Source organism: Mirounga leonina, unplaced genomic scaffold (assembly GCF_011800145.1).
Source record: "Mirounga leonina isolate KUSES-001 unplaced genomic scaffold, KU_Mleo_1.0 Mir_376, whole genome shotgun sequence".
NCBI lineage: Eukaryota > Metazoa > Chordata > Mammalia > Carnivora > Phocidae > Mirounga > Mirounga leonina.
The window spans coordinates 8,876,918-8,892,697 of record NW_023270718.1 but is presented as its reverse complement, the minus strand read 5'-3'; the positions used below and the strand labels follow the sequence as shown (position 1 = coordinate 8,892,697).

Sequence of the window (15,780 nt, the reverse complement as noted above, 5' to 3'; positions counted from 1 at the left end):
CGGGCGGGCGGCGCGATGTCCGGCGAGGACGGCCCGGGGGCGGCCGCGGCCGCGGCCCGCGAACGGCGGCGGGAGCAGCTGCGGCAGTGGGGGGCGCGGGCGGGCGCCGAGCCGGGCCCCGGGGAGCGGCGCGCCCGCACCGTGCGCTTCGAGCGCGCCGCCGAGTTCCTGGCGGCCTGCGCGTGTGGCGACCTGGACGAGGCGCGCCTGATGCTGCGGGCGGCTGACCCCGGCCCCGGCGCCGAGCTCGACCCCGCCGCCCCGCCGCCCGCCCGCGCCGTGCTCGACTCCACCAACGCCGACGGCATCAGCGCCCTGCACCAGGTCAGCGCCCCGGCCCCTTCCGGGACCTGGCCCGTCCTGGGTCCAGCCTCCTCGGACGTCCTCGCAGCCTGAGTCACGGTTGCCAGTCCTGGTCCTGCACCCCCGCCTTCCCCTTCCACCCACCTCGAGCTCCCCGCTTCCAGTCTTGAGCCTCTTCCACCGGCCCTGGTCTTTGCCACCCTGCGCCGCCCACTCTCTGGACCCGAGCCACTGCTGACAGCCTCAGTCTGCTCCACGCCACCGGTCCTTGTCGTTGTCACGTCGCGCCGCCGTCTCCCGACCCTGAGCGCGCTTCGCTAGTCTCGTCTGCCCCCTCTGGCCCCCTGACTTTCCCCTTCCCAGGCAGGTACCGCTCTCACTGAGCAGCATCCTCCCCTCTCTCTGGCGCCTCTGGGGCTTCCTCCCCTGGTCCCTGCCCCGGGCCACCTGTTTGGCTAGGCCCAGATCTTCCGTGTTGCTGCTTTCTGATTCGTGCTCCTTCCCTATTCCTCCCCACCTTGGGGCAGTGCCATCAGTTGCTGGGTGAGGATGCTCTTTCTTGAGCCACTTTCTTTCAGGCTTGGTTTCCTCGTCTGGGTCACCTCATCCTAACTCCACTCCGATACCGTCTGCATTTTCTTTCCGGAGGCTGTGCCACCTCTTGTCTCCCACAGTAGGCCTCGTGTGGGGGACCTTTGTCCTTCTCCAGGCACCTCCTCGTCCTCCCGCCCCTTCCCTTGGGTAGGCCTGTATCCTTGCCCTTTTTCTGGGGAACCTCAAAGCACCCACCTTTCTATCTTTGGTCATCTTGCTTCCTCTGCCTGATGCCTTCTCCTGTGCATTTGAGCAGCTTCTCCCCCATACACTGTGATCTCTCTGGCTTTCATCATGTCACCTCCACAAGGCTTCTAGAACCCTGCTGGTCCTCTCCTCCACAACCTGGTCCCCGTGCCTTTCCAAGACTCACTGATTGTTGCCTCCGGTGTTTCTGTGTCCCAGAACTGGGGCCACCTCATGCCCCAGGATTCTCTCTGGTTCTGGATGCATTTATCTATTCCCCCACAGTGGGACCACCAGGGACAGGACTGGCCACGGAAGAGCGTCCACCCCCTGTCTCATCCCTGAGACCATCTCCTTCCCGGGTCAGTCCTCAGTCCTCCCCTCCCTGCCAGAACCCACAGGGTTTGGTAATTGGTGGAACCAGAGAAGACCCTGGGAAGGACAGGTTGGTGGGGGAAGCAGGGATGTTGGAAGAGGTCCACTTCTCAGGTCTGCACAAAGAGGAGAGGAGCAGTTGAGGAAGAACAGAATTGGTCCTAAGTTCTAATCCCAGTTCCTCAGCTTTGTGGCCTCGAGTTACTGTCCATTCTGTGCCTCAGTTTCCTTTTCTGTGCAGCAGGGCTAGCGGTCTGTCCCTCCCTGGCAGGGCTCTTGCGAAGGAGGGAGATCGCATGTGTGGAAATCCTTTCAGGAAGTAGCGTAGGCGTTTAGCTGGGGAGTTCCTGCCACCTGGTCTAAGCGCCAACCCTCCCCTTTTTCTCTTTCCCAGTCCCCAGACCTGTCCCCTACAGAGTCCCTAGTGCTATCTGGGAACTTTTCTTCCTCCTCTGGGTGGAAGGCTTCCCCGAGGCCTTGTAAGTTCTCCGAGTACTCGGCAAGCCCAGGAGAGAGGCCTCAGGCTCCCGTGTCCCCCTTCCTCCGCCATCATCCATGCCTTGGCTCTCCTGGACTTTCCCTCAGGGGCTCTTAGTCCTCTCTTCAGGCTGACCTCCCTTCCCCGGCATCCGCCTGGGCCTGGACCCTTGCAAAAAGCCACTCTGACCTTGCCTATCAGGCTGCCTTTTCAGGTGAAATCTTTTCCCCTCTCCAGGCAAGCACTTGGTAAACTCACTTTGCAGGAGGCCTGAAGGGTTAGGGCTTTGGAGGTTCAGAGAGGGGAAGTTCCCGCCTCAGGTCACATGGCCAACAAGCAGGAGAGCTGGGGTTGGGTCAGGCCTGGCGTGGGGTGACCAACTCATGGTGGTTTGCATGAGACTGGTCTGGTTTTAGCAGTGAAAGTCCTAGGTCTCAGGCAACCCCTGTCCCAGACTCCTGGGCCTTGTCTGGGTGAGTCCTGGGGCCGTGGTTTCCTTTCTGACTCCTCCCTGGAGTGGGTCCCCAGGCATCAGGCCCCTGCCCTGGTTGTGTGCCTAGGAGTTCTCAAATCCCAGGGCCTGCTTCAGGTGGGTTAGTTAACCGCTTGGTAAAGCTGATAGACTCTCCTCTCTCCACAAAATTGCCTTGTGAATTAGTGGCTAGGTCTGGGGTCTGGAGTAGAAGGGATTGGGAGCCACAGTTCTTAGGTCTGAATAGGGAGGATGCAAGCTGGGACTCCTGAGCCTGGGTGGGGGGAAGGGGCTGGGACTCCTGGGTCTGGGTCGGGGTGGGGGTGGGGGTTGGACTCCTGGGTCTGGGTGAGGGGGGGTGTCGTCTGGATTCTTGAATCCCTGGTGCCCAGGCCTCGGGCATCTTTCACATGGATTCCTGTGCCTGGCCAGGTCCTTGAAAGGGAAAGGCCCATCTCCCTCCTCAACCGCCCCCCCCATCACCATGACAACCGGGTGGAAATAAACGGAGCCGAGTTCATCCCGTTCCCAGGGCATGTGTGGCCCCCCTTTCACGGCCCGAGTTTCCATGACTTCATGCTCTTGGCCCTCATGGCCTCCTCCCCCTTCTCCAGATGGGCGGTTTTGGAGAGATGAGGGAGTTGGGGGGTTAATTTACCCTGAGAACCCAGGAATCCAGGCCCACCCCTTCCCTTGACCCAGCGCAGGTCCCAGTGCCCACCCCGTGTTTACATGTGCCCCGGGACTATAAATCCCTTCTCTGTCCCCACTTGCTGGGCCTACTTGGGCCAGGGCTCCTGTCTCCCTGAGACTGATTTCTTCCTCTGCTGTACAGAGCCCTGAGAGCAGGAAGATCAGGGAGGGTGTTCCCAAGTGTGGACCCCTTGGCACAGTACTCCATGCATTAGGCCCTCAGTGCATGGGAGCTGCGTCTTGGGCCCCAGGTTCTAGGCACATGCTAACTCAGCCATCTCTGCCCCTTTAGGAGTCTTGTCCAGGACCCTCATTCTGCCCCACCTTCCCAGGGACTTGGTGACTTTACCAGCCCTGCACAGCCTTGGGCCTCAGGGGCCTGGCCTCTCGCCTCAAGGTGCAAGTCAGGGCCATGGTCAGTTCCTGGAGTGTATCTCCTGGGCCCGTGGGAGGACGGGCTGGGGACCTGGCTCCTGGGTCTGAGGGAGGAGGGGGCTGGGAGCCTGGACTCCTGGATCTGAGGGAGGAGGGCTGGGGTCTGGACTCCTGGGTCTGAGGGAGGAGGGACTGGGGGCCTGGACTCCTGGATCTGAGGGAGGAGGGGGCTGGGGGCCTGGACTCCTGGGTCTGAGGGAGGAGGGGCTGGGGGTCTGGGCTCCTAGGTCTGAGGTAGGAGGGGCTGGGGGCCTGGACTCCCGGGTCTGAGGGAGGAGGAGGGGGGTACTGGGGGCCTGGGCTCCTGGGTCTGAGGAAGGGCTGGGGGTCTGGACTCCTGGGTCTGAGGGAGGAGGGGCTGGGGGCCTGGATTCCTGGGTCTGAGGGAAGAGGGGCTGGGGGCCTGGACTCCTGGGTCTGAGGGAGGAGGGGTTGGCTTGGACTCCTGGGTCTGAGGGAAGAGGGGCTGGGGGCCCAGATTCCTAGGTCTGAGGGAGGAGGGGCTGGGGGCCTGGACTCCTGGGTCTGAGGGAGGAGGGGCTGGGGGTCTGGACTCCTGGGTCTGAGGGGGGAGGACCTGGGGGTCTGGACTCCTGGGTCTGAGGGAGGAGGGGCCTGGGGCCTGGACTCCTAGGTCTGAGGAAAGAGGGGCTGGGGGCTAGACTCCTGGGTCTGAGGGAGAAGGGGGCTGGGGGCCTGGACTCCTGGGTCTGAGGGAGGAGGGGCTGGGGGTCTGGACTCTTGGGTCTGAGGGGGGAGGAGGGGGGCCTGGGGGCCTGGACTCCTCGGTCTGCGGGAGGAGGGGGCTGGGGGCTTGGACTCCCGGGTCTGAGGGAGGAGGGGGCTGGGGGCCTGGACTCCCGGGTCTGAGGGAGGAGGGGCTGGGGGTCTGGACTCCCGGGTCCGAGGGAGGAGGGGCTGGGGCCTGGACCCCCGGGTCTGCGGGAGGAGGGGGCTGGGGGCCTGGACTCCCGGGTCTGAGGGAGGAGGGGCTGGGGTTCTGGACCCCTGGGTCTGAGGGAGGAGGGATCCATTACTGGAAGCCCCGTCCTGTTGATGGGGACTGGGGTATATCATATCTAACAAAGCACCATTCAGGATTTCCAAACCTGGAGAAAAGTTCCCCTCTCTTTATCCAATTCCTGTTTGTAGGAATTTGGGTGTTCTGTTGTCATGGTCTCTGCTGAGCTCCAGATGCCCAGCTGACGACCTAACCTTTGGGAAGACGGAGGTGTCATAAGTAGCTGGGTGGGTGAAGGGGCCTGCAGGGGTAGGGCTGGTGCCTTCCAGGCTCTGTCCCAGGGACATCAGGGTCTTTCCCTTGAGTGTCACAACTGCTTGTCCCCTGGATCTGTCTCATGGCCCCTGCGGGAGTCCTGTCTGCTGGGCACAAGGTGTGTGGGTGGAGCAAGGGCTGACCGCCGTGTCCTCTGCACCCCAGGCCTGCATCGATGAGAACCTGGAGGTGGTGCGCTTCCTGGTGGAGCAGGGTGCCACGGTGAACCAGGCAGACAACGAGGGCTGGACGCCCCTGCACGTGGCTGCCTCCTGTGGTTATCTGGACATCGCTAGGTAAGGCAGGGGTGGGTATGTGGGATCCCATGGGGGCCGGAGCTCAGCCCCCTCAGCCCTGACCTCCCTACGCCACCCCTGCCCCCAGGTACCTCCTGAGCCACGGGGCCAACATTGCTGCAGTCAACAGCGATGGGGACCTGCCCCTGGACTTGGCCGAGTCGGATGCCATGGAGGGGCTGCTGAAGGCGGAGATCGCCTACCGAGGTGGGCCCTGGGTGCTGACTGCGGGCACGGGGAGCAGGCAGCCGGGGCTCACAGGCCAGTGGCTCCGCGTCCTGGGATTCTCTGACTCTCTGTGCTTCGGTTTCCTTTCCTGTGCAGTGGGGGTGTGAGTCCTGTCCCCAGGCTTGCTCGTGACATGAAGTGAGCGATTCTATGCAGTGCTTGGGTCACTGCTGGGCACAGAATAAGAGCCCAAGCCGCCAGTGACCCCTGTTGCCACTTCACCCCTTGAGTAGGTGAGGAAATGAGGTGAGGTTTGTCCAGAGGTCCCTGGGCGAGATTGTCTTCTTGAGGGCGAGTGGAGGCGTGCAGGGGTCCTGGGGGATTGGCCTTGCCACGCACAGGGTCAGTGCACCCCAGTGGTCTTTCGTATGGCCCCGGACTCCCCGAAACTTTGCATATGGCCACAGTCATATTTCGAGAGAGAACGTGTTGTTTCTAGCACGTTCTCAGAGGGGCTTGCGACCAAACGTACTCCCCCCAGAACAGCCGTCTGGGACCAGCTGATGCGTGGGGTGTGGGGGGCAGGCTGTGGCCTGATGGATCTGGAAGCAGAGAATACAGGTCGGGGGTGTGGTCTGGGTTCGGCGAGGCAGCCGTTGAGGTGTGAGTGCAGGGTCTGGGGGTCTGGACGGCCCTGTGGCAGGTTCAGGGCAGCTGCTGTAGGGCAGGCCCTGGGGCTTTGAAGGTAACACCCAGATCCCGGCTTGGCTTGGGCAGGTTAAGGGAGGGCCCCGTGGGCTGGGCGGCTGGGGTCAGGGCGCCCTGCTTTGCTTAGAAGGGGGACTGCACAAAGCTAAGGCAGAGATGAGCTTCCCAAAGCTTCAAACTTGGAGAAAGGCTGGGGCAGTCTTTGGGGAGTGCCCACGTGACCCTCACTGGGCTTCGCCGGGCGTTTTAGCAGCTCTGTGGAGATGTGGTGCGTAGCCCATATGGTTCTCCGTGCAAGCGTGTGGTCCGCCGGTCTTTCAGTGCGTTCAGTGTGGTGTGTCCGTCAGCACGTTGCTTTACAGGGTTTCAGTCATCACCCCACTGCCCCCGGCCCTGCGAGACCACTCAGCTCTCTGTCCCCATGCGCTTGCCCGTCTTGGATGTTTCGTACAAATGGAATCACGCGGTATAGATCGATCGGTTTGTCTCGTTTTGGCACATGTGCAGTCACTCTGCCTCTCCCCCTCCCCTCACTCTACATAAATAGCTCCCCCCTCCTTCCTCCCTTCCCGTTTTCTCCCCTTCCTGGCTGCCTCCCTCTTCTTTCCCAGCCATCTTGAGAACACGTTGCAGACGTGTCCCCATCCTGCCGTGGGAGCTGGTGTCTCCTCCAACAAGGACACGGGATGTCACATTGTTACTCCTCTGTCGGCCTTGGGACCTTGAGGACCTTGAGGCTGTGCTCTTACTGGCTACTTGTGGCCTCCCCTCCCGTTCAGGCCCTCCTGGAGCCATGCCCTGCCTGCCCTTGGTCCTCATGTCCCCCAGCTTCCCCTCGCCTTCCTCACCCTGCCTCGTTTACACAGCGTGTCCCTCAGCCTGCACTGGGCGGCTGCTTCTCCAGGAGATTCAGGTCTGCATTTTTGGCAGGAACTTCCTCAGGGCGTCACTCCGGAGACAGGCGCTGTGTGTCTGGCCCGTTGCTGTTGACGTTAGCCTTGAACCCCATGGAGAGGCATTGGCCAGGTGACTCCACTGTGGAGGCATCTTCCTTCCTTTGTGATTAGAAGTAGTCTGCAGGGCAGTGCTTGGCGGCGGCTGCCATGGGAGCCCCCGCAGCCTGGCTCAGGCCGCCGAGGCGTTTGGACAGCCGCGTGCACAGCAGCATTGTTCACAGTAGCGAAAAGGTGGACGCAGCCCAGGTGTCCGTCAGCGGACAAATGGATAACGATATGTGGTATGTGCATACAGTGGCATAGTGTTCAGCCTTAAAAAGGCAAGAGATTCTGACACACGCTACAGTGGGAACGAACCTTGAGGACATGCTCAGTGAGGTAAGTCAGGCACAAGAAGTACAAATACCGTATGATTCCACTTACGTGAGGAATGTGACTAAAGCGGTCACATCTGTAGAGACAAAAAGTAGAACAGGGGGCACCAGGGGCTGGCGTAGGGGGAAATGGGGAGTTGCTGTTTAGTGGAGACTGAGTTTCAGTTTTGCTAGGTAAGTGTTCTGGAGAAGGATGGTGGTGGTGGTTGTACAACAGTGTGAACGTACTTAATACCACTGAACTGTGCATTTAAAAAGGGGTTAAGATGGTAACTTCTATGTGTATTTTTACCACAGTCAAAAAAAAAAAAAAAAAAGAATTTATGGGCTATGTAACTGAAATCCAGGAATTATGCAGGCTTCAGGCATGGTTTGATCCAGGGGTACAAAGTCAAAACTATCACTGCACTGGAGTCTGCATGACCTCATAGGCAGATTCTCTCAACGGGGTACATAGCACAGCTTCCAACAGCTCAGGCTGATACTCCAGCTGAACCAGAACTAGACTTCCTCAGTTGTCTGAGCTGCCAGCCTCGGTCTGAGCCAGCCCTGAGCCAGTCACTGGGGCAAGAGGGATGGGTGGTTAGGTCTGGTGACGTGGCCACCTACGGAGCCCCACCGTGGGTGCAGTCACGTTGGAGCTGGGTGGGGTGGACGCAGGGTGAGGATAGTGAAGACGTTACAAAGGAGGGACAGTAGATACCAGCAAGGCCAGCAGCAGCCCCGACATGCCGCGGATGCTGCCCCCAGCCACAGGCCAGGCCTCGGGGACACAGTCCGGCCACCGTGTCCTGTGCACACAGCACCCTCCGGCCACTTTGCCCACGGGGACACAGGACTGGGCAGGAGGGGAGCGTCTGGCAGGCCCTCCCGCCCTAGGATGAGAATCTTGTTAACAGGCGTGAGAGGCGGGGGCCGGCACCAAAGGAAGAATGGATAAATCACTAATCGGTACATGCATGATCTGAGCAGGGCTGGCAAGCTTTCTCTGTGAAGGACCACCGAGGAAACATTTGAGATGTCGTGGGAGGTACTGTCGTGTTGCCACTGTCCCCCGTGGCTGCTTCCCCACTACAGCTGGCGGCGATGTGTAAGTGGTGGGCATGGCTGTGTTCCAGTAAAACTTTATTTATAAACACAGATGCCTTCCACAATCGGCAGATCTTAGTGACAGGAAGTAGATCTGTGGTTGCCAGGGGCTGGTGGTGGGAGGTACAGGGAATGACTGCTTCGCGGGTACGAGGTTTCCTTTTGGGATGATGGGAAAGTTCTGGAAATGGATGGGGGTCGATGGTGGCACATTGTGAATCTCCTAAATGCCACTTGAATTGCACGGTTTAAAATAGCAAAATCGGCACGTTTTACGTTACCTTTGTCTTGCCATCGCCGTAACAAGGTAAAAAACCAGACAGGTTTGCCACCCCCGATCAAGAGCTCCATCAATAAACACAGGCAGGTCTCACCAAAAGACAGATTGCAGAAGGATGTGTATGAACATGCTGAAGGATACTAACGTTGAATAAAAGGTCAGCAAGCCCCACCCTTCCCTGCCCAAGGAAGGCACACACGTCTATAATAGGATTGAAGGGGATTCCCTTTAAGGAAGTTGTGGGATGAGGAGTGTCCCTGAGTGCCCAGCACTCCCCTGGCCTCTCCACCCCGGCCTGGGCCTCCAGGTGGGCCTTCACCAACTAAACATTCCTTGAACGGCTGCCAAGCAGCCGAGTCCCTGCCAAACTGGAGACCCAGAGGTGCTCGCGCTGGACTTAAGGCCCGAGTGCCCAGGTGCCACCAGGTGGCGCAGCCGTGCCCCTGGATCTCGATGGCTTCCTGCTGCAGTGGGCCGCGCACTCTGGGATCCCGTGTGTAGACTCAGGGCAGAAGTTTACAGGATATATAGTAAGGATAAAGCCAAATGCATGTTCACGAGAGCCAAGTTTGTGATGGTGGTGACCTCGGGGGCCGCAGGGAGCAGGTGAGATCGCTGAGGGGCACACGGGGTGTGTGTTGTCTCTGTCCTATTTTAACGTTTTAAACCCAAGTGGTGGTACCCTGGGGTTTTTTTGCCAGTGCTGTCCAGTGGAAAGCCAGTGTAAGCCATGAGCATAAATGAAATTTTTTAAGTAGTGCAGTTAAAATAGTAAAAAGAAACAGGTAAAATTAATTTTAATAATATATTTTCTTTAACTCCATATGCCCAAGGTGTTATCATATCAGCATTAACCAGTATAAAGAAAACTATTCAGGGGGCGCCTGGGTGGCTCAGTCGGTTAAGCATCCAACTCTTGATGTCAGCTCAGGTCTTGATCTTGGGGTTGTGAGATCGAGCCCCATGTTGGGCTCTGTGCCGGGTGTGGAGCCAACTTGAGATTCTTTTTCTCCCTGTACCCGGCTCGTGCTCTCCTCGCTCTCTCTCTAAAAAAAAAAAAAAAAATCTATTCATGGGTTGTTGCACGCTCTTTTCCCCCCCACACATGGAAATCCAGCGTGTACTTTACGTTCACGACACATCTGAGTTCGGACTAGGTACGGTTCACGTGCTCAGTAGCTGCGTGTGGCTGACGGCTGTTGAGCAGGACGGCTGAGCTCCATGCAGCACTTTGCTGAGTGTGAGATATTGCAGTTGGAAAAGCGGTAGACACCAGTCAACTTGCAGGAGAAAGATGAGACATTCCCTGGAAATGACCATGTTTGACTCGTGTCTCAATGGTTTATACTGTGCACACTGCGGATTCTCGGTGATGGTCAGTAGATACTATTCCAGCCTCAGGCTGCCTGTTTCGATCCAAAGTCCACTGACGTGCAAAGTCATAACTTGCCTTTTGCATCCACAAATACAGTACAACTTTTCCAGGAAACCAAAGGAAATGGTGAAAATGACCAATGGAGAAGCATGCTGGCCTCTCACCAGCTTGTCCTAGGTGACAGCACGGCTGTGAACAGGAGTTAGCTCCAGGGGAGGAAAGAAGCTGTAACCTCAGTGACTGGTGGCTCCTGGCTTGGTTTGCCCTCCTCACGGGTGACAGAGATGGTCGCGACAAAGTGCGTGAAGATGCAGGGCTAAGGATTTTACTGGTGATGCTAGGGAGAGTCAGATGTCATCAGACGCTGGGTTTGCTCTGTAAACTTGAGGTTTTATACTTAAAGATAATGATAAAGGTGGCACTTTGGTTGAAATGGGAGAAGGCCTGCGATCTCCGTTCTCCCCGCTCCCAGCAGCGACCTGGAACCCAGGTGGGGAAATCCAGGTCCTCCGAGTCCCAGAGGAGCAGGCCGACTGAGAGGGACCGGGCAGGGCCGCAGCCCCATGCCTCCTGGAGCTGGAGGCGTGAGTCCCACCTAATGCCCCTTCTTGTCCTCCCAGGTGTGGATGTGGAGGCGGCCAAACGGGCCGAGGAGGAATTACTGCTTCATGACACCAGGTGCTGGCTGAATGGGGGTGCCATGCCAGAGGCCCGGCACCCCCGAACGGGGGCCTCTGCCCTGCACGTGGCCGCTGCTAAGGGCTACATCGAAGTGATGAGGTGAGCTGGGCTGGCGTAGTCCTCCCTTTTCCCTGCTCTTTGCCTTGGGCCCATGTGTTCCTTCTCTCAGCCTTACACCTTCCTGTGGATTTTTTAAGTTACGTATGTAGGCTATTTCCCTTTAAATACAGCTTTGCCATGTCCACAGGTCCTGATGTGTAGGCTCTTCACTGTCATTCAGTTTAAAACATTTCCAGCTTGTAGTCTTTCTTCTGTGACCCATGGATTATCTAGAAGTATGTCGTTAATTTCAGATGCATGGGATTTTCTAGTCATCGTTTCATTACTCGTTTCCTGGCTTGATCGCACTGTGCTTAGACAGTGGGTGCTGTATGATTCCAGATTTCTGAAATCCTCTGAGGTTTGCTTTATACCCCAGTACGTGTGAGATGGGAAAGAGCCATGCTGTCAAGTATAGCGTTCTATATAGGTTATTAGGCCAGCTTTGTAGTTGTGCTATTTAAATTCTCTGTATTCTTAGAGATTTTTTTTTCCATCTGCGTACTCTGTCAGTTACTATGAGAGGTGTAAAAAAAATTTTTTTTAAGATTTAATTTTTAAGTGATCTCTGCACCCAGCATGGGGCTCAGATTTACAACCCTGAGATTGAGTTGCATGCTCTACAATTGAGCCAGCTAGGCATCTCCTAAAATTTCCTATTACGCTTGTGGATTTTGCTTGTTCATCCTTTAGTTCTAGCAGTCTTTATTTCTGTATTTCAAAGCCAGGTTATCTGGTGCGTATGTATTTTACATTGCATGTATTCAAACAGCGCATGTTCTTCACCTGGGCCTCGTCTGTGTTTGGCTGCCTTACCCCTTTCTATTGGGGTGGTTGGTTCCAGTTGTTATCCTCAGACTCTCTCTTCTCTCTTTGTGATTTATGCTTTATTTTTAGTCTGAAAGTGGAGTAGGGATGAATCCCTCATCTCTGCTCACTTCTGTGTTGGACTTTTAGGCAGGTCTTCCAGTGAGGAGTAGTTCCAGGCTCATGTCCTAGTTACTCACCTGCTCTGAAAGTAGAATGCTTTGTCCTCTGTACTTGGAGCAAAAGATCTGGTCTGATGCTCGTGGACCGCGTTGGGCACCTGCCCGTCTCAGAGCTAGTCCCTGTGGCAAGGGGGATGGGATACTGTAAATGGTCAGGCCCAGTCATGCGCTTAGCCCTTCCCTGTTCTGCCTAATGGCTTCCACCCCTGAGTCTCAGGTGGCTGCTTCACCTCCTGCCATCGCATCTGTATCCCAGACAGCAGAAAGGAGGAGAGGGCAAAAGGAGCAAATGTCAGTTTCCTTTTAGAAGAACAATCCAGGAGGGACATGCACACTTAATGCTGACACCCCATTTGCCAGATCACCTGGCATTTACCTGGTATTACCACCATCCCAGTTACTCACCTGGCCACTCACAGCTGCCAGGAAGACCGGGACATTTCTCTTCAGTCAGGTGACAGTGTGGCCAGCCGAGAGTCAACATTGTTACTAACAGGAGGAGAGTCCCTCTTTGGGGGCAGCCTCACTCTCTGCCCCAGAACTGAAATGCTTTGGATGCAGACATAGTCTCTGAGTCTCATTTCATTACTGCCCCTCAGATTGGCTTCTATTTACAACTAAACCCATCAACTGCATTTTTAGGACAACGTAACTGACATTCTCCTCATTGGAGATGAATGACAGAGTAGAGGTGTGCACTGTGCAGTTATTTGATGTGATTCACTCAGCACTGACTTACTGAGCACCTGCTGTATGCCAGGCCGTCTTTTAGGGCTGGGGATACACGGGCCAACGGGACAGGCCTGGGCCCATGTGCAGCCCCCAGCTTCGCTGGGGAGACAGGGGAGCAAGGAAGCAGGCCAGATCCGAGGGCCCTGAGTGCGTGGAGGGGCTGCCGTTCTCCACGCTGGTGACCTGGGGCTGGATGACTCCAGGTTCATCGTACGTCATTGAGCAGCATCCCTAGGCTCTACGCTGGGTGCCAGGAACACCCCCACCACAGTCATGACACCCAGCCATATCTGGGCATCGCCGAGTGCCCCCGGGCGGCCAGCACTGTCCCTGGTTGAAACCACGGGCCTAGAAGGATATAAATAGGGCGGTGGGAGGAGTGAATGGCATGAGCTCTGGCCTGGGGACGGCTGGTGACCGACCCCGTGCGCCTCCACCCCCAGACCGAGGGCCGGAGGGGGGCGTCCTTGGGGAGATGGCGGGCGCCCAGCGTGGCTGCAGCAGGTGAGCTCTGGGAAAGTGAGTCGCGAGGTCAGCAGCGCCACACGGGTGCTTTGATTTGAAAAGCCTCCTTAGTAAGTATCTCCTCTCCCCATCCTCTCACCTTGCGTGAGCTCTTTCCCACTGCACAGAGCCTGATACCAGCTGTGCAGAATTGCCCTGGGCCTGTAACCCTGCCCTCCCCCAAAACCTGTGCTCTGAGATGCTGATTGTCGTAGACTCATCAAAGCCAGGCTCCCTCAACCTCGCCACTCGTGGCGTTTTGGACCAGATCAGCCTTTGCTGTGGGGCCATCCTCCGCACTGTAGGATGTTGGTAGGACCCCTGGCACGCAGCCCCAAGTTGTGACACCCAGCAACGTGTCCAGACACTGCCGGCTGGTCCTGGCGGGCAGTATCGCCTCGGCTGAGAACTGCCACCCTCAGCCGGCGGGTTCCTGGAACAGTACCTACCGAGGCTGCCCCTTCTGGGGCCTCAGTCTTTTCACAGGCTCTGGGGCTGTCTGTCCCACAACCAGGGGTGACAGTCCAGAGAGTGTACCCTCTCCTGCAAGTACAAGGAGCAGGGTTCTGGAGGCCACCTGCTGGCCGGGGGAGGGGCTCTTCACCACCTGCCTGGGATCGGTTCAGTGACGTTATGGGTCACAGTGCCGCGAGCCCTTGTCAGCCATTGGTGCAGAACCCTTGTCTTGGTCCTTGACTGTAAGCCTTCCTGGCCCCCAGACTGCTCCTTCAGGCTGGCTACGACCCGGAGCTCCGGGATGGGGACGGCTGGACCCCCCTGCATGCGGCGGCCCACTGGGGTGTGGAGGATGCCTGCCGCCTGCTGGCTGAGCACGGTGGGGGCATGGATTCGCTGACCCACGCGGTGAGGGCCAGGCTGCTTGGCGATGGGGGGGAGTGAGGGTGGGGAGGGCCCCCCCTCACCTCCTTCATTCTCTGCCCCCTCTCTTCCTCCCCCTCCATCAGGGGCAGCGTCCCTGTGACCTGGCTGATGAAGAGGTGCTGAGTCTGTTGGAGGAGCTGGCCCGGAAGCAGGAGGATGTGAGTCTCAGGCGCCCCCTCCCTCCTGGCAGCCCGCCGAGGGAGGCCTCCCTGCTCCTTCCCAGCTGGTGACAGTCAGGAAGAGGAGTTGGGGGGAGGGGATGGGGTCTGGGGCCCAGTCACACCTTGGGATACAGATGATGATTATCTGTCCCAGGCTCAGGCTGGGCCTCATCAGCCCTGGGATGCAGCCCAACCAGCATGGAGCCAGGCCTTGTTGCTGGAAAAATGCAGAGTGAAGGGATGAATGGCCTGGACTCTGTGCTCTGAATCACAGCTCTGCCATGGATTTGCTGTGTGAGCTTGGGCTGGTCACTTAACCCCTCTGAGCCTCCGTTTCCTCACCTGTAAAATGGGTATAATGGTGTGTGCACCTTTTTGAGGAGTTGTGTGGAGCATATGCTATCCTACGAGGAGTATGTACGTTACTGAACAAGGACATTTAGAACGCTGCTCGGCAGATGGTAAGCCCTGTTGGTAGCAAGCAGCATCTCCTGGGGGCCAGGCCCTAGCCTGGAGCTTCCCATGAGTGGCAGGTAGATGGACACAGATCCCTCTGTTTAAAGGTTGGTCATGGTTCTGGCTTGGTGGTCGGCTTCTCAGACCCAGGGCATGTGCTCGGGTTTGAGGGAACGGCATGTGCCAAGCCTGAGGCAGGGGAGCCCTGGGACAGGGGCACACCCGAAGGACCTTGAATGCCAGGCTGAGGAGCAGCGTGAGGCTGAGGGTGAAGATGATGGGGCCACAGCGGGGTTTGTAGAGGGTGAGGCAGGGTCAGCCCTCGGGGAGGGGGAGAACAGATCTGTATGCGCCTTTCCATCCTGGCGGGGAATCCTCCCGCCCATGGGGCTTGCCTGGATAGGCCGGGTCGGGGGTTGGTGGGGCGGGGAATGAACTGGCTGTTCTAAGGAAGGAACTGTTGGCAGAGGCTGGGCCAGTGCCCAGCGAGCCGTAGAGAGGAGGCAGGGGCTCCTGGGTCTGAGCACCAGGCCAGTGTCCCTGGTGAGCAGGGCACCCTGGGAGTAAGAGGGGATGAGACCAGAGGTGGATGTGAGAACTCGAGGGGCCACATGCCGCACAGCCATCTGCAACACACTCCGATGAGCCCACAGACCCTCCATGCCCACCCCTGGAGTGGAGCGTACTGCAGCTGGAGCATCCTTGAGCTTAGACGAGCAGAGCTGTGTGTGCTGGCCCTGGACGCTGGGGCTGTGGGGCCCTCTCAGCAGTCTGCTTTCTCCCTTGCAGCTGCGGAACCAGAAGGAGGCCTCCCAGAGCAGAAGCCAGGAGCCCCAGGTGCCTTCCAGCAGCAAACACCGAAGGTAGTAGGCGGGCACGTGGGTGGGTGGGCTGGAGTCTCCCAGGGCTTGGACCCCAACACCCTCCCCTTCCCACCAGGAGCTCTGTGTGTCGTCTGAGCAGCCGAGAGAAGATCTCCCTCCAGGACCTGTCCAAGGAACGCCGGCCTGGGGGTGCAGGGGGGCCGCCAATACAGGACGAGGATGAGGGAGAAGAAGGCCTCACCGGTGAGGGGCCAGTCTGGGTTTCTGACTAGGAAGAGGAAGCTGGAGCCTGGACTTCTGGGGTTGGGGAATGAGGGGCTGGGGGGCCTGGACTCCCAGGTCTGAGGGAGGAGGGGGCTGGGGGTCTGGACTCCCGGGTCTGAGGGAGGAGGGG

At 58.2% G+C, this 15,780-nt stretch overlaps 1 protein-coding gene across 4 annotated transcripts in view; it reads left to right on the top strand.

The window, feature by feature from the left end:
* The window catches only part of PPP1R12C (protein phosphatase 1 regulatory subunit 12C), a 25,358-nt gene continuing 9,578 nt past the window's right edge, over window positions 1-15,780 (top strand). For 3 of the 4 annotated variants that reach the window (XR_004675881.1, XM_034986136.1, XM_034986135.1), the window contains exons 1-8: window positions 1-324; window positions 4,978-5,108; window positions 5,197-5,315; window positions 10,679-10,838; window positions 13,783-13,927; window positions 14,029-14,103; window positions 15,352-15,425; window positions 15,502-15,629. Coding sequence is in view for 3 of the 4 variants with exons in the window: in XM_034986136.1 (XP_034842027.1) it covers window positions 16-324; window positions 4,978-5,108; window positions 5,197-5,315; window positions 10,679-10,838; window positions 13,783-13,927; window positions 14,029-14,103; window positions 15,352-15,425; window positions 15,502-15,629 (1,141 nt within the window). In the remaining variant the exon portion in view is untranslated. Of the gene's footprint in view, window positions 325-3,399; window positions 3,517-4,977; window positions 5,109-5,196; window positions 5,316-10,678; window positions 10,839-13,782; window positions 13,928-14,028; window positions 14,104-15,351; window positions 15,426-15,501; window positions 15,630-15,780 lie in introns of those variants that run through there. The other variant, XM_034986137.1, reaches the window with a different exon arrangement.